Below are 13874 nucleotides of genomic sequence, written 5' to 3' on the forward strand. Positions count from 1 at the left end.
ATCTGTTTTTCCTTTATTTTTGCACTTGATCATTTACTTCAAATGTGCCCATTTCCCATTTTCTAGCAAAATGTAAAGAAATGATTGGCTTAAGACTGGTGCACAGTACTGTAGATGACTTTATTTGAAACGTTGGCCATGTTTGATATGAACATCTACCACTGCAACTATACATGACAGGAAATAAGGAAATGGATAGTAGATGCACTCTAAACTGTTATTATGTTTGCCTACTCTAATTTCTGTTTATTTCTTAAAGAAAATTAGATTTTCTGAATTCATTGAAGTTTATCTCATTGAAAGTACACAAATTTTAGCTTAAATTTTTACCTGTAGCTAATGTTACAACTGATAGCAGTATAACCTTAACAAAACTGTATAGTCAACTACATGGTTGATTTACAGGGTCTGACTGAAAATGTTTAATTTCCAGGCCTACTTGAAGACTTTGTTTGTTTGGTTTGTTTGTTTGTTTGTTTTCATCAGACAGTGATCTTTTTTTGGAACCTTGCAAACTGTAGTAAAGTAATTGTATCCTGTGCTTACACATCTCACTTGATTTGAGTGAAACGTTTCAATGCACTGTTTGGTGTTTTATTGGTCCATATATGTGAGTTTGAGATGTTATTAAAGTCAGACTTTATGTAACAGGATATTTTTGAGACTGGCCTCAAGGTGTTGTCTGCAAGAAAACAGTCGCATCAATCTCTGACTTTTCCTGTACTTTAAGGGAAATCCTCTCAGGCTTAAGCTTGACTTGACTGTGTTTGATGTAATTGCAGCAACCACACCACACTGATCCAACATACACAGCAGCCACTGCAGTGTGATTCAGTGCAAGTTCACTAAAAGTTAAAAACACATATGTGTCTGAGTGTTTTTCAGGCTGCAAGTGAAACTGATAATGAGTATGTGAATTAAATTAGTCAACTAATAATATTATAAAAAAAAAAAAAGTTAACCAGTTATCTGCCATTTTGAAGTAACACATGGCAATATTTATTTGACTCTTAGGTTTCAGTTTTGTTCCAGTATAGCAGGGTACTTAGGAATTTAGACAGTGTGATTTCATGTCTTTCCAAAAGCAAACACACAAACAAAAGATATCCACTCATCTTCCTATAAAAGTATCACTGAGATACTGAGTATTGTTATTAGTGTATGTCACATAAAACCCACCTGAGTGCAGTCTCTGATGGAGCATTTAGCTGAGCTCAGTGAGCTGTGAAACGTGTGAAAACAGGTTAACTATTAAAAATGGTAATAAAAAAAAATAAATAATAATAATAAAAAAATACTAATACTACAATAATTATTCCTACTGCTACTACCGCTGACTGGGATTTTTTTCATACACTTGGTCATAACCAGGTTATTATCTTTTCTTGTTAGTTTCACCCTTTTATGGACTTTCCTGTCAACAAAGGTTTTGTTGCAGGCTGTAAACATGATTATTTATGTTGCAAAGTTAGACATTTTAACATGTGAGTCTGTGCCAACTAACTCACTTTAAAAGCCTGCCTTAAGTGGCCATTAGAGGGACTGCAGTTATTTTCTTCATGAATTGACTTCATTTTTCAGACCTGGAGGTTTTTGCTTGATTAAATTACATACATAAATATGTAATATATAAATGCTCACTTTTTATTTTTCCCCAGTTGCATAAATAACCTATGAACATAACCAAAGTTTTAGTCTGAAAAGTTAGGGGTTTTTTTTCCTTTGTCTTTTCCTCTGCTCTTCCCATCTAAAAATTGTTGCAAGGCTCAGTTGCTGAGTGGATATTTTTTACATCAAGTGATTTATACCTGGTGAAATGTCAGAAAGGTGTGGGAAATGGACTCCTTGTTGCCAGTGACTTGGTCGTAATAGAATGAATGTTTTATTAAAATGAGCTGAAAAACCGATGTCACAAGACTTTTCCAGGAACATTTTTTTATTTCGGTCTCCGTGGTTACTCCACGTGTCTTTGCTCTTTGGTGTTTCTATGGTGACGAACTTTTTTCTCTCCTCTCTTCCTCTTTCAGTGTCATCCAGCCTCCATTACCACTACCTATAGACAAGGTAAGAACAGAAGTATGTATGTGTGTGCGCGTGTTTTTGTTAGTGTTGTCCTGTCCCATGTCAAAGTGTCTCTCACTCACTCACATGTAGGGCTACACCTCAGAGAAGCATCTAAGAGTGTGTGTTTGTATTTCTAACACACATAAGTGGTCTTTAAACACACAGAGTGGACTTAGTCAGCTGACAAAGGAATGCAGAGATCCCTGCCAGTTGGTGCTGCAGCATTACAGAAATCCTTCATGTGCATCAAGAAGCAGGATTTCTTTTTTCTGCCACTGTACAGGCTGTGGTTTCACATACATTTAGATGTTTGTCCACTCAAGTTTAAAAAGAAATTTGTTATGTTCTCAGAGCTAGGATGTGACCTCTCTAAACTGAAGTCCCAATGCTTTTGGAGATCAACTATTTGTTTAGATTCATAATTAGGGGTGGGATTTATCAATTAAAATCGATTCTGGCTTGGATAACGTGATATCGATTCATTAAACTCCTGAATCAATTTTTAAATATAAATTTATTTTGCCTGAAATGCCAGAATCTCAGGTTAAACCTCACAAAATTTCTACAACCACCAAACAGCTAAAACAGTAAATGACAGCAGGTACACTGATTCTGCACAAAGACGTAAACATAAAACGCAGACCCAACGCATCCGAATCAGTGAGCTGTCGTCTTTCTCACCTGACGCACGTACGCCGACACGCCGTCGGGGCTGAAAGCCAACAGCTCACTGATTTTGAAGCGTTGGCGGGCACTTTGTGTTTACGTCCTTTTTGCGCTAGATTCTGAAGCTGCAGATTTTATCTCTCTCCAAACAATACTGACTGAACCAGCAGCCAAAGACGATCCAAACTACGCTTCACATTTCGCTTCACATAAACATCGTCACGAATTTCCTCTTACTTTTGCTGTTTTGCTTCCACCACGATAAAATCACACTTCATGTAGAGCTCTCTCTCTCTTTCTCTCTCTCAGGAATAGTTTCCCATCTAAAAATCTGTTTTTTGCATTATTCGCTTACTTATTACCCACCAGTCTACAGTCTGCTGGTTCTTTTTGGGGTTTTTTTGTTAACTTACTTCCGACAACAAAGCCTCATTTCTGCTGTTCAATACTGAACAAATGTAAACTTAAACTTAAAATTACGCAAAATTTCAAAATGTTTAGCTGTGTCTCTAATCAAACCTCTGTAACTTTGCTCTGCTTCACTTTGTTTTTGACTGCACAATATGTTTAAGGTCATCTGCTATAAAAACCCAGACCAGGAAAACCGCCTTCATGTTTTTCTGTGTTTTATCCTCAGTTACTTTGACACAAAGGAATCTGCTGTGATGCTCACACCTTTGATAAAGTCTCACAAGTGTCAGCTTTCTTTTTATAGATATAAAAAATATAGATATGTACTGATAAGTGATCAGAATTGTAATATTTCTGACTGCCTGAGGCAAAATTTCCCCGATTCGAATCAAATCGTGGATCGAATCGATGCGGGACCTTGTGAATTGGAATTGAATCAATTCTAGATGAAAAGTTATCTGTAACCTGTTACGAGTTCAAAAATTGGGTATGGAGACAAGAGAAAAAAACCACAATAACAACACTGGTCCGGCCGGGTTAAGTCAAACGATGATTTTAATGAACACACGCGTGGGAGATGGACACTTTTCTCTCACACGGCGCCTAAGCTACGACCTTGGCTCCCCGTTTTATCTGCTCCTGCTGAGATGGGACAGAAAACTCCAGCATGCTCTGTTCTCTTCTAATCAGAAAAATAAGGCGATGACTCTCTGCAAACAGTATTTCTTATAACATCATAAAACAATATCATTCATCCACAATAAATCAGCAGTCTAATGTAATGCAAATCAGTTTAACTAATGCAATAGTTATCAGCTTCTTCTAATTCAGGAGAATAATGCAAACTCAAACTACATAATAATTCACAATCTTTAATTAGGGGTATAACATGGCATAAAATAATATTATAACGTAACAAACCCCTCACTAGAAAGATCCGTTATTTGCAGCATTTCACATTTCAGTTATTGATTTGGAAATTCATATCTATGAAAATCAATTCTAGCTTTACCAAAGTCTACATCAGCATGTGGAACACTTCAGACTTGCGTGACTCGACTTGCCATTGTTTATTTTAGTGTGCTTTAAAGTCTTCTCCTGTGTCTTCACGGTAAGGAGAGATGAAGGGGTGAATAAGCAGCTAAGTTGCTGAGCTGTGCTGTGACTGCACACATGCCTTGACTCCGGTTGTGTTTGGGTTAAATGGGATGGGTTAAAAAATGTTTTAATGTTTGAATTGTGTGTAAAAACTGCTTTTCACAGATAATGTCCATAATCCACACAGCGGGACATTATCTTTTATACAGTTGCACGGTTTAAATTTGGGCCAGCTTTGGTGGGATTTGCAATCCTGCAAATCTAACACTCAAAATTTGGTTTTCCCAATTTACAGTAATATTGGTCATTCCTGTCATGCTTCTTGGAATCTGCCTCTCCATGTGGGGTGAATTTCCAAGCCAAATTAAAAGATGCTAAAATTTGCAACACTGAAAGCTGCTGTTCCAGGAAGTCTCACAAACCTACACAGACAGGCATCAAAGAGCATGAATGAAGCCAAAAACAAAATACCCTGTACAATTTAAAGTACACTTTTTTTTTTTCTACAAGTCAGGTGCTAAATTCAGTCATATAGACTTATTTTAAAGTTCCAGAAGGAATTGAGGTTGATTCTTTAACCTCAGTGTTGTAACATTGGGAAAATTCCTTAGTACTGTAATTGGGAAATTTGCTGTTAGAGTTTAGCTGATAAATTGACTAGTACCAATGTATTGTATGTACACTACAAGATAATTTCTGCATATAAAAATATTGGAATTTATCAAGAGACTTTGAGCTTCCCACAAAGTAAAATCTTTAGATATATGAAAATATTGATTTTAATCAGTGGTTTTTGTTTTTTTTTTTAATAGTGGGATTTCCTTAGAATAAAGTTTTGTCTTTTTTTATTTTGTTTTGGTTTTTTGCAAATAGTCATAAAATATTAGGAAAGTGCACAGATTTATGCTCAGTAAGGCAACACGGACCGTTTTGAGAATGTAAAAACCTGTACTGGTATCAAGAAGTTCCAGTAATAAGGTATCAACCATTTGAAAAAGAAATAAAAAAATGAAATCAGTAGAAATTACGAGCTTTAGTTGCTCTGGTTTGTTTTACAGCTACTTTGCAATTAGTTGAATTAGTCCGCATGCAACAGCTGGCTCCCAGTGCTGTGTTCACACAAGGGATAATTTATCATGTAATTTGAATGAACGAGTAAATCTTTGTCATATCATAACGAACACCTTTCTATAGTTTCCTGTACCACACCACATGTGATCATGTAGACACATGGTACTTTAACAAATTTATTTAAACACATTATATAGATGTAATGTAATGTAACTCTATGTGTCATACAGTGCAGTACCAGACTAATTGTTTACCCATAGTGTGTTGTACCAGGCTTCCTCTGTTGCCTCGCCCTGCTCTGATTCTTCCTCAGAGCAGCAAAGACTCAGTATAACCTGTCTGAGGAATGTAGGCTTGTGTGTGAGCACGTCTGAGAGGAGCTATGATTACATTTGAGCCATTCTTAAACATAGTTAAGTGTTCTAAAGCAGGATCCTCACATCTCCCAGGTCTCAACACACAGTCATGTGTGTGTGTGTGTGTGTGTGTGTGTGTATAAATGTATTAAACCTTATGTAGGTTAGCGCCACAAGTGTAAAAGGTGTTTTCCTCATTATGTTTTCATACTGGTAACAAACATAAAACATCGATAGCAAAGGGCATGCTGATTTGATTTGTACACATATATACAAGGATAAAAGAAAACCAGCTCACAGATCTATTATAAAAACCAACCAGCAGGAATAGCTGTGGACATACAAAGGTGACCATGCGGCTGTGATATTTCATGGTTAATCTGTTGTCTGACAACAGGAACATATTTATTATTTGCCTGTATTAAAATACTGTGTAAGTGTAAAGTCTGTGAGAAGCAAGCAGATGGAAATGGCTAACAGAAATCCAGCTGAGCGTAACACTAATGGACACTATCAGTACTCGTTATCAGTCACTCCTTAAAGTTTAATTTTCCACAGAGCTTTTCAGAATCGTGTTTATTGGCCAAATATATGTGCAGACACATACAGGGAATTTGGTTCTGGTAGATGGTGGCTCTCAAGCACAGCAATGTAAAACACACACACACACACACACACACGTGTCTATATACACACATTACACATACATACATACACAAAGCTGTGTAAACCAACTATAAATAACGAATCTAAACTTATATACATAAAATACAGAAATGAATGAGGTGTACATGAAATCTTTCTTCAGATGACTGGAGAACCTGAACATGTCAGTGTGGTTATTTGTAGGCTGTATTGAGTGTTTTCATCACTTTGCTTGCTATCACGCAGACCTATTTGAAATTTGACTAGATTTGTTTCGTTAAGGATTCTTTCGTTAAATTCAACAGCCTCCAACAACAAAAAGAAAAGCAGTACTAACTTTAACACTTTTTTGTGCTAAATATGTTTTGCTACTGGCAGTCAGTAGCAGATAGTTAGCATCCATTCTATGATACACAACTTAGCACTGACCCAGGCTTAAAGTGTGGAAAAGCATGGGGCTGTGAAGGTACTGCATGTAGGCCACCAGAAGTAAATTACAATAAATATGTTGTAAATTATACAACTTAAAAAAAACAAACAGAACTAAGAAGAATACACTACATTATTCATTTTCTGACCCGTTTTTGATACTGAAGTAATTTGTCATTATCAGAGGGAAAGCGGTAAAAATTAAGTTGTGGCTACAACAGTAACAGTTGCATAGATGCATAGATAAACATTACTGACTGACAAACAGATATTGAAATGAAAGTTATTAACGGAGAGTCGTTCAGAGAATTCTGAAGCTCAAAGTGAGTCAATGAAAGCAGAGAATTATATATTTCATGTCATGTTTTAATGATCAGAGATGTAGTCAGACAGAAGTGGACACTGTTCCTGTGCTCTGTCTTCATGTATGTTTGTTGTTGTATGTTAAGGTCAGCTTACTCTTTAACCTTTGGTTTTTCAGCTGTTTATTGACTCCTTGCATTCAAACAAAAGGCTGAATGAGTCTCAGACAACTGTCAGCATGTTTCCATGGTTTGTATTTGTGTTCGTTTTTTAGGTTGCAGCCAACACTCCCAGTATGTATTCTCAGGAACTGTTCCAGCTCTCCCAGTATCTACAGGTAACACACTGACACCTACTGGACATATTTGAGAACTACACTAACAATAATGAGTCTGAAATGTGATTGTGCTTCTCCTTATTTTCTTATTTATATAAATATGTACAAACACAGTTAAACTGGTGCTTGCTCACATACAAATAATCATGGTGAGCCATAAGTTCAGGCTTCGGACTGCTCTAAACAGCTGGTTTATGGCTGTTTTTGCACCATCTATATGATGCCATGCAGAGGGATATCCTTCATATAGTTATCAGGCTTGAAGGCTCCACCCACCTGCTGGTCAACCCTTGTGTTTACCAACAGGAGCCAATCAGAAGAATGCAGGCTTACTCTGTTACACCCCAAAGGACTAAAGTTATGAAGCTGGGAAATGAACAGAATAGGTCTGCTTTAACAAGACAACATTGGTAATGTGAAGACTTGACAGGAGTATTTCTCTGATGTGAAATTGATGTGAATTTTTATCTGATAAAAAAATAGATTACATAATGAAAAGCATACATCAGAGGTCATTACTAAAAACCAACTTTCTATAAAGCACAAAGAACTGAAATGAAGAATACATGTTTAAATTATTTCTAAAGGAAGAGTGAAAAAATCTGATTACTGGTTTTGTTTTTATTTTTAATTTTTATATTATCCGTTTTTAGCTACAATCACTTAAGATTGTAGCTAAAAACGGAACCATGTATAATATTATCATAAATGTTGATGCACTGTACCAGAGTTGGCTTAGAACTAATTTGCATCCTCATTCCCTCGGAAGGTTCCAAGCAAAGATTACAATAAACCGCAAAGAAAAAGCAGCTAACTGAAGTTAACTGGTGCACTAATATTAGTGGATAAAAATCAGACATTGTCATAAATAACTGTGTAAGCTTTTGTTTGTGCTGAGTTATTTTTCATCGACGACCTCCCTCTCACTCTCTAGGAGGCCTTACACAGAGAGCAGATGTTGGAGCAGAAGTTAGCCACTCTGCAGCGTCTGTTAGCCACCACTCAGGAGGCCTCAGAGAGCAGCTGGCAGGTAGGAAATAACACGTTTCATTCTTCACAAGTTGAGGAACAAGTGCAGCTGTGATCATGCTTTCTGGCAGCTCAGCATTTAGCCTTTTTAGTAACATATAAGTATAGTGTTTCCCACAAATCACAAATATGAGCACAACAAAATGAGGCACAGCACTTTCATTGGTTATTTAATAATAGAGCCTATATAGAGTTGTGAACTTGGATTCACCTCGAGTTTGCAACATCATATCTAACTGCTCATATTTAATCAGGGTCATTTAGTACACTACGCTGCGATTAGTTAAACTAATTTGTGTTGTTTTCATCTATAGATGGTATCTAATGTGATAAGGACTGCTGTAAACTAAGTGTGTGTCTCCTACAGGCTTTGATTGATGAGGACCGTCTTCTCTCCAGGCTGGAGGTGATGGGCAGTCAGTTACAAGCTTACTCTAAGGTATACATACACATAAAAAAATGGCTGCATACTTCTACAATGAATCAAAGCAAAGTTAAAATGATCATCGCATTTTAAAATTCTCTTTCAGTCCCAGACAGAGGAAGGGATCCGTAAGGAACTCTTGGCTCTTCAGGAGGACAAACACAACTACGAGACAACGGCAAAGGAGTCTCTGAGGAGAGTTCTGCAGGAGAAGATTGAGGTGGTCAGGAAGCTGTCAGAGGTGGAGGTACAATACACATGTGTATATGGTATGCACAGAATGAAACTAATTAAAATTTCTAAGCTTAACATTTGGTGCCATCTCTGCTGTTGTGCAGCGCACGCTCAGTAACACCGAGGACGAGTGCACCCACCTGAAGGAGATGTCTGAAAGGAGTCAGGAGGAGCTGAGGGAGCTCGCCAACAAGTACAACGCGGCCGTTAATGAGATCAAAGAGCTCACTGACAAAATTAAGGTAACCGTCAAGGAAAAATTATTTATTTTCCTGCAGCATTACTTTATTTTAGAACAAGTTTTATTTAAATGTGTTTTTGGGAGATATATTTAGAATAAAATTATCTACAAATTCAGTAGAGGGAATCTGTGCTCATTTTAAGCTCATTTTGTGTTTTATCCTTAGACTCTGCTAGAGCAGCTTTGCATTATTTATAGTTCAGAATAATCCTTATTTATCAAAAATGGGAGCTGTGTTTTATGTAGCATATAATCTTTTTTTCTATTTGCTTTCTCCCCATTTCCCTCCTTATTCCACTTTTTTTTACCCTTGTCTTTGTCCTCTTCTGTTCCTTCCTTTGGCTAACCTCTCCTACGTCCTTTTCTCCTCCAGGCTGCAGAGGGAAGACAAGAGGAGCTCACTCAGCGGGGCGCGACAGAGAAGAGGGAGTTGGAACTACGGATTGAGGAAATGGAGGAGAAGGAGCAGGTTCTCCAGGCTCGCATCGAGGCTCTGCAGGCAGACAATGACTTCACCAATGAGAGGCTCGCTGCCCTGCAGGGTACAAACACACGCGCGCGCACACTTCAATTCATGTGGCATTACACAGACTTGGACGCTTAATCCAATCATATGGTTGCGTAAATCAAAGCTTGATCCCAAAATGTAATAAAAGCAACTGGACAGCAACTTCTCATTCAGGAGGAGCTCAGAGTTGATCTGCTACTTGCAATTAGACATCTGAGTGTATTTAGGCATCCGATTAGGATGTTGGATCTGTTTTGCAATAGTTAATGGAGAAAATGACAAAAAGTGTATTTTGACTAAATTGTGAGGAGGTCATATTACTGTAGTATGAGACAGGTGGCTGGTCAAAACAATTTATAACAAATGAAAGGTCTCCTTTTTACCTGTGCTTTAATAACATGCTCATCCTCTAGTCATAATCCTTTTCGCAGCTTAAAAAATGCCAGCCCTCTCGTGTACTTTGTGGTCCAGTAACTTAGAATATTTATAAACATCATAGCCAATTTCAGTTTTGTACTGAATGACCTGGTTAAACTCATGATAGGTTGGATACATTAAATGATGGTTTTTCAGTCACCTGGTGATCAATCTGCATCATCTGCATCTTTACAACTATACACAGAGCAAACACACTGTCCTATTTAACCCGCTGGCATAGTGATCCCTTTACGCCAGTCACTTTAATAACATAGCGCCTCTTGTGCAGGTCAGATCATGTCTTCGACCTGTGCTCGGACTTCCTGTCAGTCAACACTTCTCTCTGCTTTTGTTGTTGTTGTTGTTGTTGTTTACAGTGCGGTTAGAACAGCTACAAGAGAAAAGCATTAAAGAGAACAACAGTCTGGGTGAGTCCACATGTCCTGGGTTTGCGTCATCTGCATCACCGTCTGTTTGTGTATCTCTATCACTTCCTCAGCCTCCACTAATGATGCATGACAGCTTCCTGCATGATTTCCATGTAATTTCCTGTTGCTTGCTGCTCTTATCACTGAACTTCTATCTGTCTGTCACGGGAATCTGGGTGTCTTCTGTTTTCGTCTTGTTTATGGTAGCATGACATCCAGCCTTCGGGTTTCCATTTCCTCCGGTAGTTTATATCTTGGTGCAGGAACTGAAGCGTTCAAATAAGTCCTGAGAGTATTCAGAAAGTGTCATCTTTTTCCACGTTTATAATCAGAAACATAAACACTGAGATAAAATGACCTAAATTTAAGTTTTCAAATATTAGGAAGGTTTATAATAATTAGTTTTAGGTGATGTTACTTATAGAAATACGATGTTACACAGCAATATTACTGGGGGGTTAACAGGAAGTTAAAATAATTTATCAGGAATATATCCAGTTTTGAAAATCAGTGGAGAATATATTGGGCATGGTTGTCAGGCTCAGTTGCAGCCCTCTCCTCTTATACAGACCTATTATATGAAAAGTGGCTGCACATGAGCGCACCCTGCAGCATTATTGACTAACTCATAAGTCACCAGAAATGGGAGCTGTAGGACCAGCATCATTTATGCTTATTACAGTATGAAATATAGCAAATATTTCCAACTTTGTAAAGGTTGTTCTTATTATTCCAGTTATGACTTATTTGAATAAGTAAACAAATAGTAAAGCTTTACACTGCATGTTAAAACAAATTAGGGGATTAAGGCACCGCACACTAGCTGCATCCATCATACAGTATGTGGGTTCTTGTGCAAAAAAACGTTGTGGTCATTTTCCAGAGATTTTTACGGTTCGCTCACCAATAAAGCAGCTCAGTTTTATAGTGTAACTACATATATCTCTACAATGATTCCAGCTGATGTAAGATGTTGCACTAGGCAACGAGAATAGAGGGAATAGAGGCGAGTTCAGAATTGATTGAGCAACTTGAGCAAAAAACTTTCTTTGTTTGTTTCTCAACTCTTCAGCTGTGATTCTTCTGATGCCATTAAGAAATGGAGGGGAAGCTTGATGACGCCCTTAAATGGCAGCTTGAGCTGTTTGGTTTAACTTTGCTGTGAGATAGTGAGAGGAAGAAAAATGTCGTTTGGAGAAAAGTGAGCGAGATAGGGTTATTATTATTATTTTTGGTACATTCTGAAACTGGGAGTTGAAATGTGAAAGTGGGTCTCTGACGAACAGGTAAAAAAATATGACGTGAAACTAAGGCGAGTAAATATTTTACCTAAAACAACCAAAGGTTTGCTGATGCTGTGGCTCTGGTGATCTGAACTTTAATTTATGTTAAATTAGTAGTTTTTACCCCTCAGCCGTAAAAGGCTGATGAGGTATTGTTGTCACACCGCCTAAAGCGTTTTCTTTTTAATGATTGTTCAGGGGTACATCTTTTCCTTAGGGATTAATAAAGTATTCTGATTCTGATTCTAAAGTCTTTTGAAGCCAAAGTGTTTCATGTGACCTTCAGTTTCAGCTCTGTGTGAAGCCCGTAGGATTTGTACAAGGCTTCATGTCCTTTAAATAGCTCGATGGTCGGTATATCCACTGGTGATAGTGATGGAAGTTTTTTTTCTGGGGCTTTTTGGATAATCTGGGCTGTTTCTCTGGTTTCCAAACTGTCCACTGCTTTGTTTTTCTTCCTGTGGGGGGAAAAGTAGCCTTGGTCACTGATTGACTTCTGGTCATTGAATGCCTGACACTCTGAACATGAATGCTGCGGGTGACTGCCTCACTGCACACCTCGCCACAGTAATCACCTTATGACGGAACCCGCCATCATTTAGACTCTGTGCTCAACATTTCTGGTGACATTTCGACAAAATCGTCTATATCTGATCTGGTCACATGACAGATGTCGTCACTGTCCCCCACGGACCAGTAGAGGAGCTTGTCGAGGACAGAGATTCCACACAGCAGATACGCGAGAGCCAGGAGGAAGACGATGATGAGGAGGATACAGACACCGATGATGGTGCAGTTGGGGAAGATGGAGATGGTGCAGTTGGGGAAGATGAAGATGCTGATGGTAGTTTAATTATCATAATAATAAACTATTTAATTTATATCTAGGCTTGTTTTTTAAAAAGGTTTTCCTTCACAGAATTAACAAAACAAAATGCTATTGTAATACAAATAATTAGAAAAGCATTTAGGGAATAATTTGCTCTTGATATTATTTGGGGGGGGTTCCCCAGGTTTTTAGATTTTTATTTTTTTTATTTTTTTATTTATTCATTTATTTTTTTTAACATTGATCTTTATTTTAGGATACAGACAAACACTTTCTAATTTAAAAATGCATTTTATTTTTTTAATCACTCCTTTAAACCCTCTTAGTGAGGAACTAGTTTTACCTAGTAATTTATGAGTGCAGAGTGACCTTAATCCCGTTCAAATCTGCCATCTCTAATTACTCCAACCAGGAGATCATGTGCTTGGTTTGGTTTCTGTCCTCTGGCAGGATTCAGGATTCAACTGAACACTGCCTTCTGGGCCAGTCGATCAATGCTTTTTCTGTTCATGGGTTTGCATACTGTGTAATGACACAATATCTCCTAAATTGGTGCCCACAGTGGTCCAAAATGTGTTGGATTTTTTCCCCTTTCCGTTTCTTTTTTTAATGAAGTGGGTTAAGATCACAGACACTATCCAAGTTTTTGTTTTTTGTTTTTTTTAAACAACAGCCAGTTAAACATTCCTGCCACATCATATTACGCATGACTATCCTCCAGTTTTCTTGAAATAACCTATTTCAGACGGTGATACTTTACTTAAAATGAGCCTCATATTTTGCACATTTAAATGATAACTTGTTTGATCCGAGCCTTGAATTCAGTTTTTGTGATTTGTTAGAATTTTGGGAGTTAAACTGTATCATCTTTTTGATTTCACTTTGTTTTGGTAAAGTCTCTACTTAGATGCAAAAATGAGGTGGAATTATTATTATCATTATTATTATTTCTTCAAAGTTCGAGCGGACTTGTGAAAACTGTTGGGCTGGTTAACTCGTTATTTCTTGTGCGTGATGTTGAAATGAAAACTTGCTGGGAGGCTTTGTTTCCTGTCTGCTGTTTGCTTGTCCACATCTTGTCTGATGTGGTATCTGTCCAGA

The 13874-nt window shown here is 37.6% G+C and overlaps 1 protein-coding gene across 9 annotated transcripts in view; it reads left to right on the plus strand.

The window, feature by feature from the left end:
- slmapa (sarcolemma associated protein a) overlaps nt 1–13874 on the plus strand; it is an 82680-nt gene that overhangs the window by 46058 nt on the left and 22748 nt on the right. For 5 of the 9 annotated variants that reach the window (XM_086292973.1, XM_086292971.1, XM_086292974.1 and 2 more), the window contains 9 exons: nt 2028–2064; nt 7318–7380; nt 8315–8410; nt 8777–8848; nt 8940–9080; nt 9172–9309; nt 9682–9850; nt 10611–10661; nt 12615–12788. In XM_086292973.1, coding sequence (XP_086149099.1) covers nt 2028–2064; nt 7318–7380; nt 8315–8410; nt 8777–8848; nt 8940–9080; nt 9172–9309; nt 9682–9850; nt 10611–10661; nt 12615–12788 — 941 coding nt within the window. The remainder of the gene's footprint in view (nt 1–2027; nt 2065–7317; nt 7381–8314; nt 8411–8776; nt 8849–8939; nt 9081–9171; nt 9310–9681; nt 9851–10610; nt 10662–12614; nt 12789–13874) is intronic. The other 4 variants (XM_086292975.1, XM_086292977.1, XM_086292976.1 and 1 more) reach the window with 2 other exon arrangements.

Source organism: Aulonocara sp. 'chitande type north' Nkhata Bay, linkage group LG5 (assembly GCF_057382095.1).
Source record: "Aulonocara sp. 'chitande type north' Nkhata Bay isolate Kocher_YH1m ecotype deep benthic linkage group LG5, A_spYH_male_GT1.1, whole genome shotgun sequence".
Classification (NCBI taxonomy): Eukaryota; Metazoa; Chordata; class Actinopteri; order Cichliformes; family Cichlidae; genus Aulonocara; species Aulonocara sp. 'chitande type north' Nkhata Bay.